Source organism: Zonotrichia albicollis, chromosome 17 (assembly GCF_047830755.1).
Source record: "Zonotrichia albicollis isolate bZonAlb1 chromosome 17, bZonAlb1.hap1, whole genome shotgun sequence".
In the NCBI taxonomy this organism is placed as follows: Eukaryota; Metazoa; Chordata; class Aves; order Passeriformes; family Passerellidae; genus Zonotrichia; species Zonotrichia albicollis.
Genome location: NC_133835.1, coordinates 13,596,506 through 13,607,957, shown reverse-complemented (window position 1 = coordinate 13,607,957; position 11,452 = coordinate 13,596,506). Strand labels below are relative to the sequence as shown.

The 11,452-nt window shown below is 52.3% G+C and overlaps 1 protein-coding gene across 2 annotated transcripts; it reads left to right on the top strand.

The window, feature by feature from the left end:
• Positions 1 to 630: 630 nt before the first annotated feature.
• On the top strand, positions 631 to 11,154 carry CSTF1 (cleavage stimulation factor subunit 1). 2 transcript variants are annotated; one of them, XM_074553367.1, is made up of 7 exons: positions 631 to 794; positions 1,617 to 1,778; positions 2,479 to 2,674; positions 4,199 to 4,476; positions 5,823 to 6,020; positions 6,500 to 6,890; positions 9,747 to 11,154. In XM_074553367.1, exons 1-7 carry the CDS (start codon positions 675 to 677, stop codon positions 10,004 to 10,006), a joined length of 1,605 nt encoding a protein of 534 aa, XP_074409468.1. In that variant the 5' UTR covers positions 631 to 674; the 3' UTR covers positions 10,007 to 11,154. The 2 variants fall into 2 exon arrangements, with proteins under 2 accessions (XP_074409468.1, XP_074409469.1); XM_074553368.1 differs by lacking the exon at positions 1,617 to 1,778.
• The last annotated feature ends 298 nt before the right edge of the window (positions 11,155 to 11,452 follow it).

Sequence of the window (11,452 nt, the reverse complement as noted above, 5' to 3'; positions counted from 1 at the left end):
CGCCGGCCGAGCCGCCGCTTCCGCTACGCAAATCGCGTAACGCGCCGCGCTCCCACCTGTGGCCGCCGCCGCCTCCGCTCCGCTCCGCGCCCGGGAGCGCCGCCAGGTCAGTCCCGCTGCCACCAGACTCCCCCCGAGACACCCCCGTCCACCCCCGGGCCAGGCCGGGGAGCGGCGCTGCTGCCACCGCGCGTGGGGCCGAGCGCGAGCGGGGCCATTGTGTGGGTGCCCCCCCGGACGGGCCGAGCAGGGCCGGAGCCTCCCGGTGCATCCCGGCCGAGCGGCCCCGGGCAGCGCCACGTGCCGCCAGCGCTGCGGGCGAGCGCCAAGCGCCAAGGTACCGCCCGGGCCGGACTCCTCGCACCGCAGCCCCCGGCAGCGCCCAGAGCCGCGCGGCTCCCGAGGGGACGCCGGGACAGCGGGAGCGCGGCCGGTCAGCGAACGCGGCCCGCGAGCAGCGCAGCGAGCGCGGCGTGAGGCGCTGCCTGCCCGGAGCCCGCGGGTCCCTGCGAGGCCCCGCGGAACGAGGAAACTCCAGCCGGCGCTCGGGGCTCGCGAAGAACTGCGATCCAAGGGAACTTTTCAGTGTCTCCGCGGTGCTGAAAACAAGAGCGAAGGAGAGCCTGGTTGTGTGTGTTGGTGTTTACAAGTGGTTCAGGATAGGTAAAAAGAAGATGTCGGGTCGCCGTGTCGCTGCAGCGTGTGATAGACGACAGCTGCCCCGGGGCATGGGGAGCATGGCAGCCCCGCTGCTCGACCCGCGCCCGCTCCGGCTGCCCTTTCTCGAGGCTGACGTGAGTAGCACTCGGGGAGGGGACGGTTTGCGCTGGGGACGGGGCCGGGCCGGGCAGCAGCGCCAGCCGCTTCATTCCCAGCCCGTTCACGTCGCCGTGTTTGGGATCCGGGGTCTGGCGGAAGCGGCGCTCCGGAGCTTTGCGGCTGCGACACAAAAGAAGCCCCGGGCTCCCCCCGCGCCCGCTGGGGGCCGGGCCAGCGCCGCTCCCCCGCCCGCGATCCCGCCCCGAGCGCGGCTCTGCGGCCTCCGCCAGGGCCCCGCTGCCCCCGGAAGGGGAACGGGGATGGACCCTCAGGATCCCCGGAAGGGGAGGAATGGGGAGAGCGACCCCCGGGATCCCTGGAAGGGAGAATGGGGAGCGGGACCCCCGCAGGGGCCGGAATGGAGAGAAGGGACCTCCGGAAGGGGCGAAATGGCGAGAGGGGCCCCCAGGACCCCCGAAAGGGGGAACGGCGAGAAGGACCCTGGGATCGCCAGCGCGGCGAGGGGGGCGGAATAGGGATCGGGACCCCCAGAGCGGGAACGGGGATCGAGGCCCCCCAAAGTGGGGTTGGGGATGGGGGTCCCCAAAGCGGCGTCGGGGTCCCTGGAGCGGGGTTGAGGATGGGGGTCCCCAAAACGGGGTCGGGTTCCCCGGAGCGGGGTCGGGGATGGGGGTCCCCAAAACGGGATCGAGGCCCCCAAAGCAGGGTCGGGGTCTCCAAAACGAGACCGGGGTCCCCGCGATCTCCCCCCATCCCGGGGGGCTCCCGCCTCCCGCACGTGACGCGGGGGGTGTGGCGCTCACATGACGCCGCCCCGTTGTGTCGCCCCCCCCAAGAGCCGCCTCCCATCGATGTGCGGGCGCTCGATGCAGCAGCCTTCGCGGAGGAGCGTCCTGCGGGCCCGGCCGCCCCCGCCGCTGCCGCCGCCGCCGCTCGATGCGCTCCGCGCTCCCGCCGCCATCTTAGGGGCAGAGCGCGGGCGGCAGAAGGAAGGCTCGGTACGTACCGGCACCGCCGGGGCCGCCCGCCCGCGGCTCCGGCACCGCCCGCGCGGGGCCGCGGCCCCTCCGCGCCGGCGGGAGGGCGGGGAGGGCGCGGGGCGGGCGGCGGGCCCGGCGCGGTGCCGTGCCGTGCTGTGCTGTGCTGTTCTGCGCGCCCCGTGCATCCATCCATCGGAGCCCGGGCCCGCCGGCAGCACCGGCGGCTCCGCTGGCACATGCTGCCGGCTCTGCTCCGCTCAGCACGGCCCGCCTCGCTGTGTGGGCCAGGTTTGCATTGACACAGAGAACAAACGCAACAGGTTTTTCCTTCCCTTTCCCCCCTCTTTTCCTCCCTCTTACATCCCCTTTTTCCTATCGTTTTCCTCCTTTTTCTCCCCTCTCTTTTTCCTCTTCCCTCTCTTCCTCCCCGTTCTCCTCTGTCTTCCTCTCCTGTCTCCGTTCTTTTCCTGTTCTTTTCCCCGCTTTTCTCCTGCCTCTTTCTCCTCCTTCTCCCTTTTCCTTCCCTTTCTCCCACCATTTCTTCACCCTTTCCTCTTCTTTCTCTCCCTTTTCCCTCCTCTTTCCCCTTGCTTTTCTTTCCCCATCTCTGCTCTCCACCAAAACCACAGCAATATTTAGTGCCTGCCCTGAGGTTTGTTCCAAGGTTCTGGTGGTTTCATGCAACTCTCTTGTATGTGATTTCTGTTCTTCATTCCAGGCCCCCCCAAGGCAGTCCCTGCTCACAATGTATAGGACAAAAGTCAGTTTGAAAGACCGCCAGCAACTTTACAAATTGATAATTAGCCAGCTGCTCTATGATGGATACATCAACATTGCCAATGGCTTGATAAATGAGATCAAACCACAGTCTGTGTGTGCACCCTCTGAACAACTGCTGCACCTAATTAAGTTAGGTAAGCTGGAATCAAAAGCTGACATAAAAGTCTAGTTTCTAATTCCCCAATGCATTAAGAGGTTGGTGTCACTGCAAAGACACCTTTGATGCAAAGGTGGTGTCTGGTAATAGCACAGCACTTGTACTTCTGGGTACAGCCTTTGCCTCTGTGGGGTTTGAAGGGCATTCCTTTTTCATTACCAACAAACCAGATCCCTGAGTGCTGCCCAAATCTGTTTGGACTCCTCTAAGGACACTCAGGATTCTGGGTGTCTTCTCAAAACACCCCAGTGAATGGGGTCACTGAGCCCCCAGATCTGAGGGAAAATCTCACCCTCACAGTTCTGCTGACTTCAGAAAGAAATAATTCCAATCTGGCTGTTCCTGACAGTGTTGGAGAGGGAGCAAGTCCTTCCATTGGCAATCTGTGCTGGCTTTTATAGATCAGTCCCCAGGAGACAGCTGCACTCTTTGGGGTCTCAGCAGGGCTGTTCTCTCCTGTGCTTCCTCTGGAAGTGCCACAGTGTGGGGAGAACAGGGAAACCCCTGAGCTGCTGTTGGAAGAAGCTGGCCAGGTCCTGGAAGAGCTCTGGCCACGACACCGTGTGTAACTCAACTGGTTCTGCTGCCTGACCTAGCTGAGTTCTGAGGGTATAAATCTGTGAAGCTTTGTGTCTGTTTGAAATGCAGATTCTAGACATGAAAGCAGCAAAAAGATCACCACTGGGCTGAAAGCTCTTGTGTCTGCCCTGTTGCCACTGCCAGTGCTGAACTCTGCTCTGTAGCTGCATCTTGGAAATAAAGATAAAAGTCTGGGAAGTGGGCTTGGAGACCAGCAAGCTTTTCCCTTGCAGTGCAGGGATAGTTTGGCTTCAGAGCAATAAAATAGGAGAAGAATCAGTAAATGCTTTGGGTTTTATTCCTTAAAACTCATGTAATTAGTGTTGGGGCTTGTTGCTCCTGTGTGACCAGAGGCCTGTGACTGATTGTCAGTGCATTTATCAGCACTTCCCAATCTGATAAATTCCCAGAGCTTTTATCAGCACTTCCCAATCCTCACTGGGGTATTCCCAGAGCATTGATCATTCCCAGTCCTCACTGGGGGAATTCCAGAGCATTGATCAGCCTTTCCCAATCCTCACTGGGGTATTCCCAGAGCATTGATCATTCCCAGTCCTCACTGGGGTATTCCCAGAGCATTGATCAGCCAATCCCAATCCTCACTGGGGCATTCTCAGAGCATTGATCATTCCCAGTCCTCACTGGGGGAATTTCAGAGCCTTGATCAGCCTTTCCCAATCATCACTGGGGTATTCCCAGAGCACTGCTGAGCCCTTCCCAATCCTCAGTGGGGCACTCCCAGAGCTCCTGCGGAGCTGTGCCAGCTCCAGCCCAGCTGTCCCTCACTCCTGCCCAGAGCTGTGGGACCCAACCTGCTCTGCCAGCTCAGCTCTCCCCCCAGGGCTGCCTTTGCCAGGTTCCCAGGAGCGTGGCAGGCTCTGAGGGAGGCTGGCAGTGCTGAGTGCCCCCCTGCTGTCCCCAGGCATGGAGAACGATGACAGTGCCGTGCAGTACGCCATCGGCCGCTCGGACACCGTGGCGCCGGGCACCGGCATCGACCTGGAGTTCGATGCTGACGTGCAGACCATGTCCCCCGAGGCCTCTGAGTACGAGACCTGCTATGTGACATCCCACAAGGGACCCTGCCGAGTGGCCACCTACAGCAGGGACGGGCAGCTGATAGCCACGGGCTCGGCCGACGCCTCCATCAAAATCCTGGACACCGAGAGGATGCTGGCCAAGAGCGCCATGCCCATCGAGGTGAGGGGTTGTGCCAGGCTGGGAATTGTGTGTGTGCCATGCCCATCGAGGTGAGGGCTTGTACCAGGCTGGGAATTGTGTGTGTGCCATGCCCATCGAGGTGAGGGCTTGTACCATGCATGAACTGTGTGTGTGCCATGCCCATCGAGGCGAGGGCTTGTACCATGCATGAATTGTGTGTGTGCCATGCCCATCGAGGTGAGGGCTTGTACCAGGCTGGGAATTGTGTGTGTGCCATGCCAATTGAGATAAGAGGTTGTATCCATGATGGGAATGGTATCTGTGCCATGCTCATCAAGGTAAGGGGTTGTAACCACTCTGGGAGTTGTGCTCGTGCCATGCCCATTGAGATAAGGGATTGTACCATGCTGGGAATTGTGTCCATGCCATGCCCATTAAAATAATTAATTGTAACCACTCTGGGAGTATTGTCCATGCCATGCCCATTGAAATAATGAATTGTAATCAATTGAAATCCTGTCCATGCCATGCCCACTGAGATAAGGGATTGTAATAAATTGGAATCCCATCCATGCCATGCCCATTGGGATGATGGATTGTAATCAATTGGAATCCCATTTATGCCATGCCTGTTGTGATGATGGGATGTAATCATTTTTGGGAGTTCTCTTCATTTCATATCTGTACCTTGTGGCTGCCTCAGTGGGTTGGACTAAATACCTGTCTCAACATATTCCCTACTCCAGCAGCTGCTCATAAAGTCCCTTTGAAGGAGGAAGAGCCAGAGCAAGGACACTGGTGTCACCCTTGGCAGCAGGGAGAGAGCTGAGCCAGGAGTGGTTTCTGCTGGGTGCTGATTGTGGCTGTGATGTCTGAGCACAGTTCATGTAAAACCCACCTGTGGCCTTGCAGCCCCCTGGCCACCTGTGTTTTCTCTGGGTATCTCAGAACCGTTTCACACATTGCTTTGCTTTATGTTTTTCCAAGACAGTTATCAGGTGGCAATGAAAAATGGGATTTTTTTGCATAGAGCACACACTAGATTCTCAGCAGAGAGCTGCAGGTTTGGTGCAGCTTCTCTTGATTCTTCCCAGCAGTCATTGTTTTGCTTTGGGCTGTTTATGAAGGTGATGTTTTCTTGCACCAGTTGTCTGCTACTGAAGTAGTTTGTCCTTGAGCCAAGTTGTTTTGACCTTCATAAAGACACAAGGATCTTATTTGTTGACCTATAAAGGGCCTTCAGATAACCAAGGGAACAGATTGTGTGCCTGGTTGTGTCAGAGAGGAGCTGCTGTTCAGCCACTCTGGCAAGCCTAAAACCTACTTTTCCTGTCAGAAACCTGCTTTATTTCCAAGAGCAGCAACATGTTGAATGTTGTTTGTAGGTGATGATGAACGAGACAGCCCAGCAGAACATGGAGAACCACCCGGTGATCCGCACTCTGTACGATCACGTGGATGAGGTGACGTGTCTGGCTTTCCACCCAACAGAACAGATCCTGGCTTCTGGCTCGAGGGACTACACACTTAAATTGTTTGATTATTCAAAACCTTCTGCCAAAAGAGCCTTCAAGTACATCCAGGTGAGACTGCTCATGGCAGGCCCAGCTCAGATGTCTGAGTGCTGAGGTGGTGTGGGCTCAGCTGTGCCTCAGGTGATCAGGGGTGCAGGAGCTCACAGGCACAGCATTTGCAGACCTTACAGAGATTGTGTCTTAATTCTGTCATCATGGACACTTGTGTTTAAGAATACAACTTGCCAGCTTTTTATTCATTAGACCAACTCTAACCTGAATTGACTTGGAAGTCAGTTCTGTTACTTTGATTTGGACGAATATTTGGGATTAGGTGGTGGGCTTGGGGAAGGCGATATCCTAAAATAAGGGGGCACTGCAGGCTGCTCTAGGACAAAAACAATGCAGCCTGTCACTTCAATCTCACAGGAAACATTTTCCATTTTGTGCTGATAATTCCAGTAGATTTTTTAGCACTTTACCAGCACCAACCCTTCCATCTGAGCTTTTTCCCTTCCTCACCCCGCCGTGTGTTTGTAACCCCACAGGAAGCAGAGATGTTACGCTCCATTTCTTTCCACCCTTCTGGGGATTTCATCCTGGTGGGGACCCAGCACCCAACCCTTCGTCTGTACGACATCAACACCTTCCAGTGCTTCGTGTCCTGCAACCCCCAGGACCAGCACACGGACGCCATCTGCTCCGTCAACTACAACGCCAGCGCCAACATGTACGTGACAGGCAGCAAGGATGGCTGCATCAAACTCTGGGATGGGGTCTCCAACCGCTGCATCACCACCTTTGAGAAGGCACACGATGGAGCTGAAGTCTGTTCTGCTATTTTTTCCAAAAATTCCAAGTATATTTTGTCCAGTGGGAAAGACTCTGTGGCAAAGCTCTGGGAGATATCCACTGGGCGGACGCTGGTGAAGTACACAGGTATGTGGCAGGTGACCTTCCAGACACCTTCTTTTCCAGGTGCTGAGCTGTGGCAGGGCTGGAAATACTGTCAGAAAATAATAATTCTTAAAGGCAATGGAGAAACTGCTGCTTTGAGAATAAATTGCCCAGGATTTTTTAAAGTATTTCCATTAGACCAATTCCAGAAGAGAAGCTTGAAGCTTCTCTGTATCAGTGTACAAATATTTCAGTCTGAGTAGATTTTGGAGAATTTTCTGAGATTATTTTTCACTCCATTATTCTGGAGGGAAGTTACCACTGAATTGGGGAAAGTAAGAAGAAACACTGAGGCTGCTTCAGGGCACTTGATTTAACCATTAACTCTGTGGCTCTGTAGCCATGGCAGTGCTCTGAAACGTACCTGCAGCTGGTTTGTTCCCTTTTTTGTGTATTTTTTCCCCAAGGATGCAGTTGTGTGCAGGGTACTCTGACAGTGCCATGCTTGGATCTCAGCAGGATTTAGGGAATAATGAAGGCTGTGGAAGCTTTGCATGTGGCAACAGCTGTGTGAGAGTCTTTGGGATCAAGCACTGACGTGTTTAAGCAATAGGAGCACAAAAGATGCTGGAAATGGAAATGGTGTGTGTCAGCTTTTGGGGTTTCCAGTCAGCTCTGCTGGGAGCAGCCAGCAGGGAGCAGCACCTTCCTGGGAAACCCTGCAGGATCCAGGAGGGTCTGTGGGAAACACTCTTTATCTGAGGGTATGGCCAAGGCAGCTCATGCTGCCTGTGCTGTGTGAGAAACGCACTGAAAGGTCCTCAGAGATTGTCAGGCTCTGTGGGTTCTCCTCTCCTTGGTCACAGCTGAAAGCCTCATGCAAAAATATTGGGCAGAAATACTCTTAGGTAAAGGATTGGACATGGGGTGTTCCTTCTGTCCCCTAAGGAATTTTAGCATATATACACGGGCAGCAGGAGGAATTTCCCCCTGGAAAGGGTGGTCAGGGGCTGCCCAGGGAGGTTTGGAGGTATCCAGGGAACACCTGGAGATGGCACTCAGTGCTCTGGTGACAAGGTGGGGATGGGGCACAGGCTGGACTCAAATCTTTCTGTGATACAACTACAAAAGAATATTTGTTATTGCACCACCTGTTACTTGTGGAAGTAGGAGAACAGCAGAGAAAATTGATGCTTAGGGAAAATGACTCATAGATGTGGCGGTGTTTGCAGGGGTCCCAGGACGAGGGAAGAGATGAGAATGTTGACTCCATATTTCAGAAGGCTGGTTTATTATTTTATGATATATATTACATTAAAAGAAAATTATATATTATATTAAAAGAAAATTATGTGTTAAAACTATAGTAAAAGAATAGAAGAAAGGATTTCATCAGAAGGCTAGCAAGGAATAGAAAGGAATGATAATAAAATCTTGTGACCAGAGAGTCTGACACAGCTGGACTGTGATTGGCCATTAATTAGAAACAACCACACGAGACCAATCCCAGATGCACCTGTTGCATTCCACAGCAGCAGATAGTCATTGTATAGTCATTGTTTATGTTTCATTTCTGCATTCATTTCTGCTCTCAGCTTCTCAGGAGAAAGGATTTTTCATAAAATACATCTGTGACACATAGCTATGAAAACTCCTAACGCCCCCATTGTGCTGTGTGTATAAAACATGTCTGTGACACACGTGTATGACAGCTCCTAATGCCCCGTTGTGCCGTGTGTATAAAATACATTCATGACACACATGTATGACGGCTCCTAACGCTCCCATTGTGCTGTGTGTGTGTAAAATACATCCATGACACACATGTATGAAAACTAACGCCCCCATTGTGTTGTGTGTGTTTAAAATACATCCATGACACACATGGATGACAGCTCCTAACCCCTGTTGTGCCGTGTGTGTATAAAATACATCCATGACACACATGTATGACAGTTCCTAATGCCTCTTGTGCTGTGTGTATAAAATACATTCATGACACATATGTATGAAAACTAACGCCCCCATTGTGCTGTGTGTGTATAAAACACGTCTGTGACACACATGTATGACAGCTCCTAACACCCCCATTGTGCCATGTGTGTGTATAAAATACATCCATGACACACATGTATGAAAGCTCCTAACCCCTGGTGTGCCGTGTGTGTGTGTAAAATACATCCATGACACACATGTATGAAAGCTCCTAACGCCCCCATTGTGCTGTGTGTGTATAAAACATCTGTGACACACATGGATGACAGCTCCTAACCCCTGGTGTGCTGTGTGTGTATAAAATACATCCATGACACATGTATGACAGCTCCTAATGCCCCCATTGTGCTGTGTGTGTATAAAACACATCTGTGACACACATGGATGACAGCTCCTAACCCCCGTTGTGCCATGTGTGTATAAAATACATCCATGACACATGTATGACAGCTCCTAACGCCCCCATTGTGCTGTGTGTGTATAAAATGCATCCATGACACATGTATGACAGCTTCTAATGCCCCTTGTGCCATGTGTATAAAATACATCCATGACACACATGTATGAAAACTAACGCCCCCATTGTGCCATGTGTGTATAAAACATGTCTGTGACACACATGTATGACAGCTCCTAACTCCCGGTGTGCCATGTGTGTATAAAATACATCCATGACACATGTATGACAGCTCCTAACGCCCCATTGTGCTGTGTGTGTATAAAACATGTCTGTGACACACATGTATGACAGCTCCTAACCCCCGTTGTGCCATGTGTGTGTAAAATACATCCATGACACATGTATGACAGCTCCTAACCCCCATTGTGCTGTGTGTGTATAAAATACATCCATGACACACATGTATGACAGCTCCTAACCCCCATTGTGCCGTGTGTGCGCAGGTGCGGGTCTGAGCGGGCGCCAGGTGCACAGGACCCAGGCTGTGTTCAACCACACGGAGGATTACGTGCTGCTGCCCGACGAGAGGACCATCAGCCTGTGCTGCTGGGACTCGCGCACGGCCGAGCGCAGGAACCTGCTGTCGCTGGGCCACAACAGCATCGTGCGCTGCATCGTGCACTCGCCCACCAACCCCGGCTTCATGACCTGCAGCGACGACTACCGGGCCAGGTTCTGGTACAGGAGATCCACCACGGACTGAGGCAGCTCTGCAGGGCTGGGCCGCTGGGATTCTGTCACACCTGGCAGGAAAATTGCAAATATCGAGACTTTGCACGCCACGCTAATTTTTTTATTAGTGTGCGTGGTTTAATTTTTTGTAAGTCATCTCTAATTGTACTGAAGGGAGGGGGTGGAGGATGAAGTGGTCCTGGCAGGAAGGGCTAAGCTTGTTCCCCTGCCTGGAATCACACACAAGATAATGGGACTGTGTCCTGCTCAGAAGGAGCCAGTTCTGCTCTGTGTTGTGTCTGTGCAATCCCTCTGGACTCTGGCAGAGAAGAGATCACACAAAGAGCAGCAGAACTTGGTGTAGAAACTTTAACAAAGCCTTAAGCTGCCTTCAGCCACAATTCATTATTTGTAAAGCTCTGGTTTGTATCCTTCAGTCTGGGGTTTTGGTGAATTCTTTTGTGTTTTTTGTTTCTTGGCCGAGTAGGCCTGCAGTTCTGAGTTGTGCCATAAGAATTCAAACAAGATTTTCAGTTGTTTAGATGAATTCAAGAAATGGTCTTCTAGTTCTCGTGTTAAAGTCAGACTTCATCTCATCCTCTTCTGAATTTATCTTAACAAGTGGGACCTCAAAGTGAATTCCTAATAGTTTTAAGGAATATCCACATTGCAATTAAAATGTGACAGTGCTGCTTCAAATGAAAATAATTTTGCCTTAGAGACCTTTAATATCCTCTCAAAGAAAGAAACCTGTGCATCTGAATTTTTGTATGTGTACCTCAGAAATGTCACTGTTTTCATTTGACCGAGAAATCTTCATCCATGTCTTACACAGCACTTCAATCACATTCTTTTTTAATTAGTCACAAACCCAGTGCCCATTGTTGAGAAACTGTGCTTAAAACTTCTCCAAGTTGGAAAATTCACTACTTGTTGTCCTAGAGATCTGCCTGAGCAGAGCCTTAAATTTGTTTTTTTTTTGAGGCCTCCTCGTGCAGAGCTCCTGGGCATCACAGCTGGGCCAGAGCTCAGCACTTGCCTTGGTGAGGGTTTTGGAATTGAGCTGGTTCCTGCTGCTGGATTAACTTCCATCATTACACAGAGGAATTGTCAAGGGCTGGTGAGGGTACAGGTTTTGTCTGTATTTAAATAAAGATTGCCTTTTAAAAAGCTCTTTGATACATAAAGAGGGAATTGTGTTTGTTTTCTGTAAAACAAAGGTGAAATGGTCAAATATGGGAGGCTGGGGCTTGGGAATGATGCATCTGTTGTGTTCCACCTGTATCAGGTACAATTACAGACTCGAGAAGTAGAATGTGGGAGATTTTTATTTGAATAATGAAATTTAATTTTCTCTTGAAAGCTCCCTCTATTCAGAACATTTCTGAGGCTGGATCCTCTTTGCTCCTCCTGTGCCTCTGTGCTGAGGGATGGTGGTGCTGGTGCCTTTTTGGTGGGGAAACAGGAGAGGCAGAGC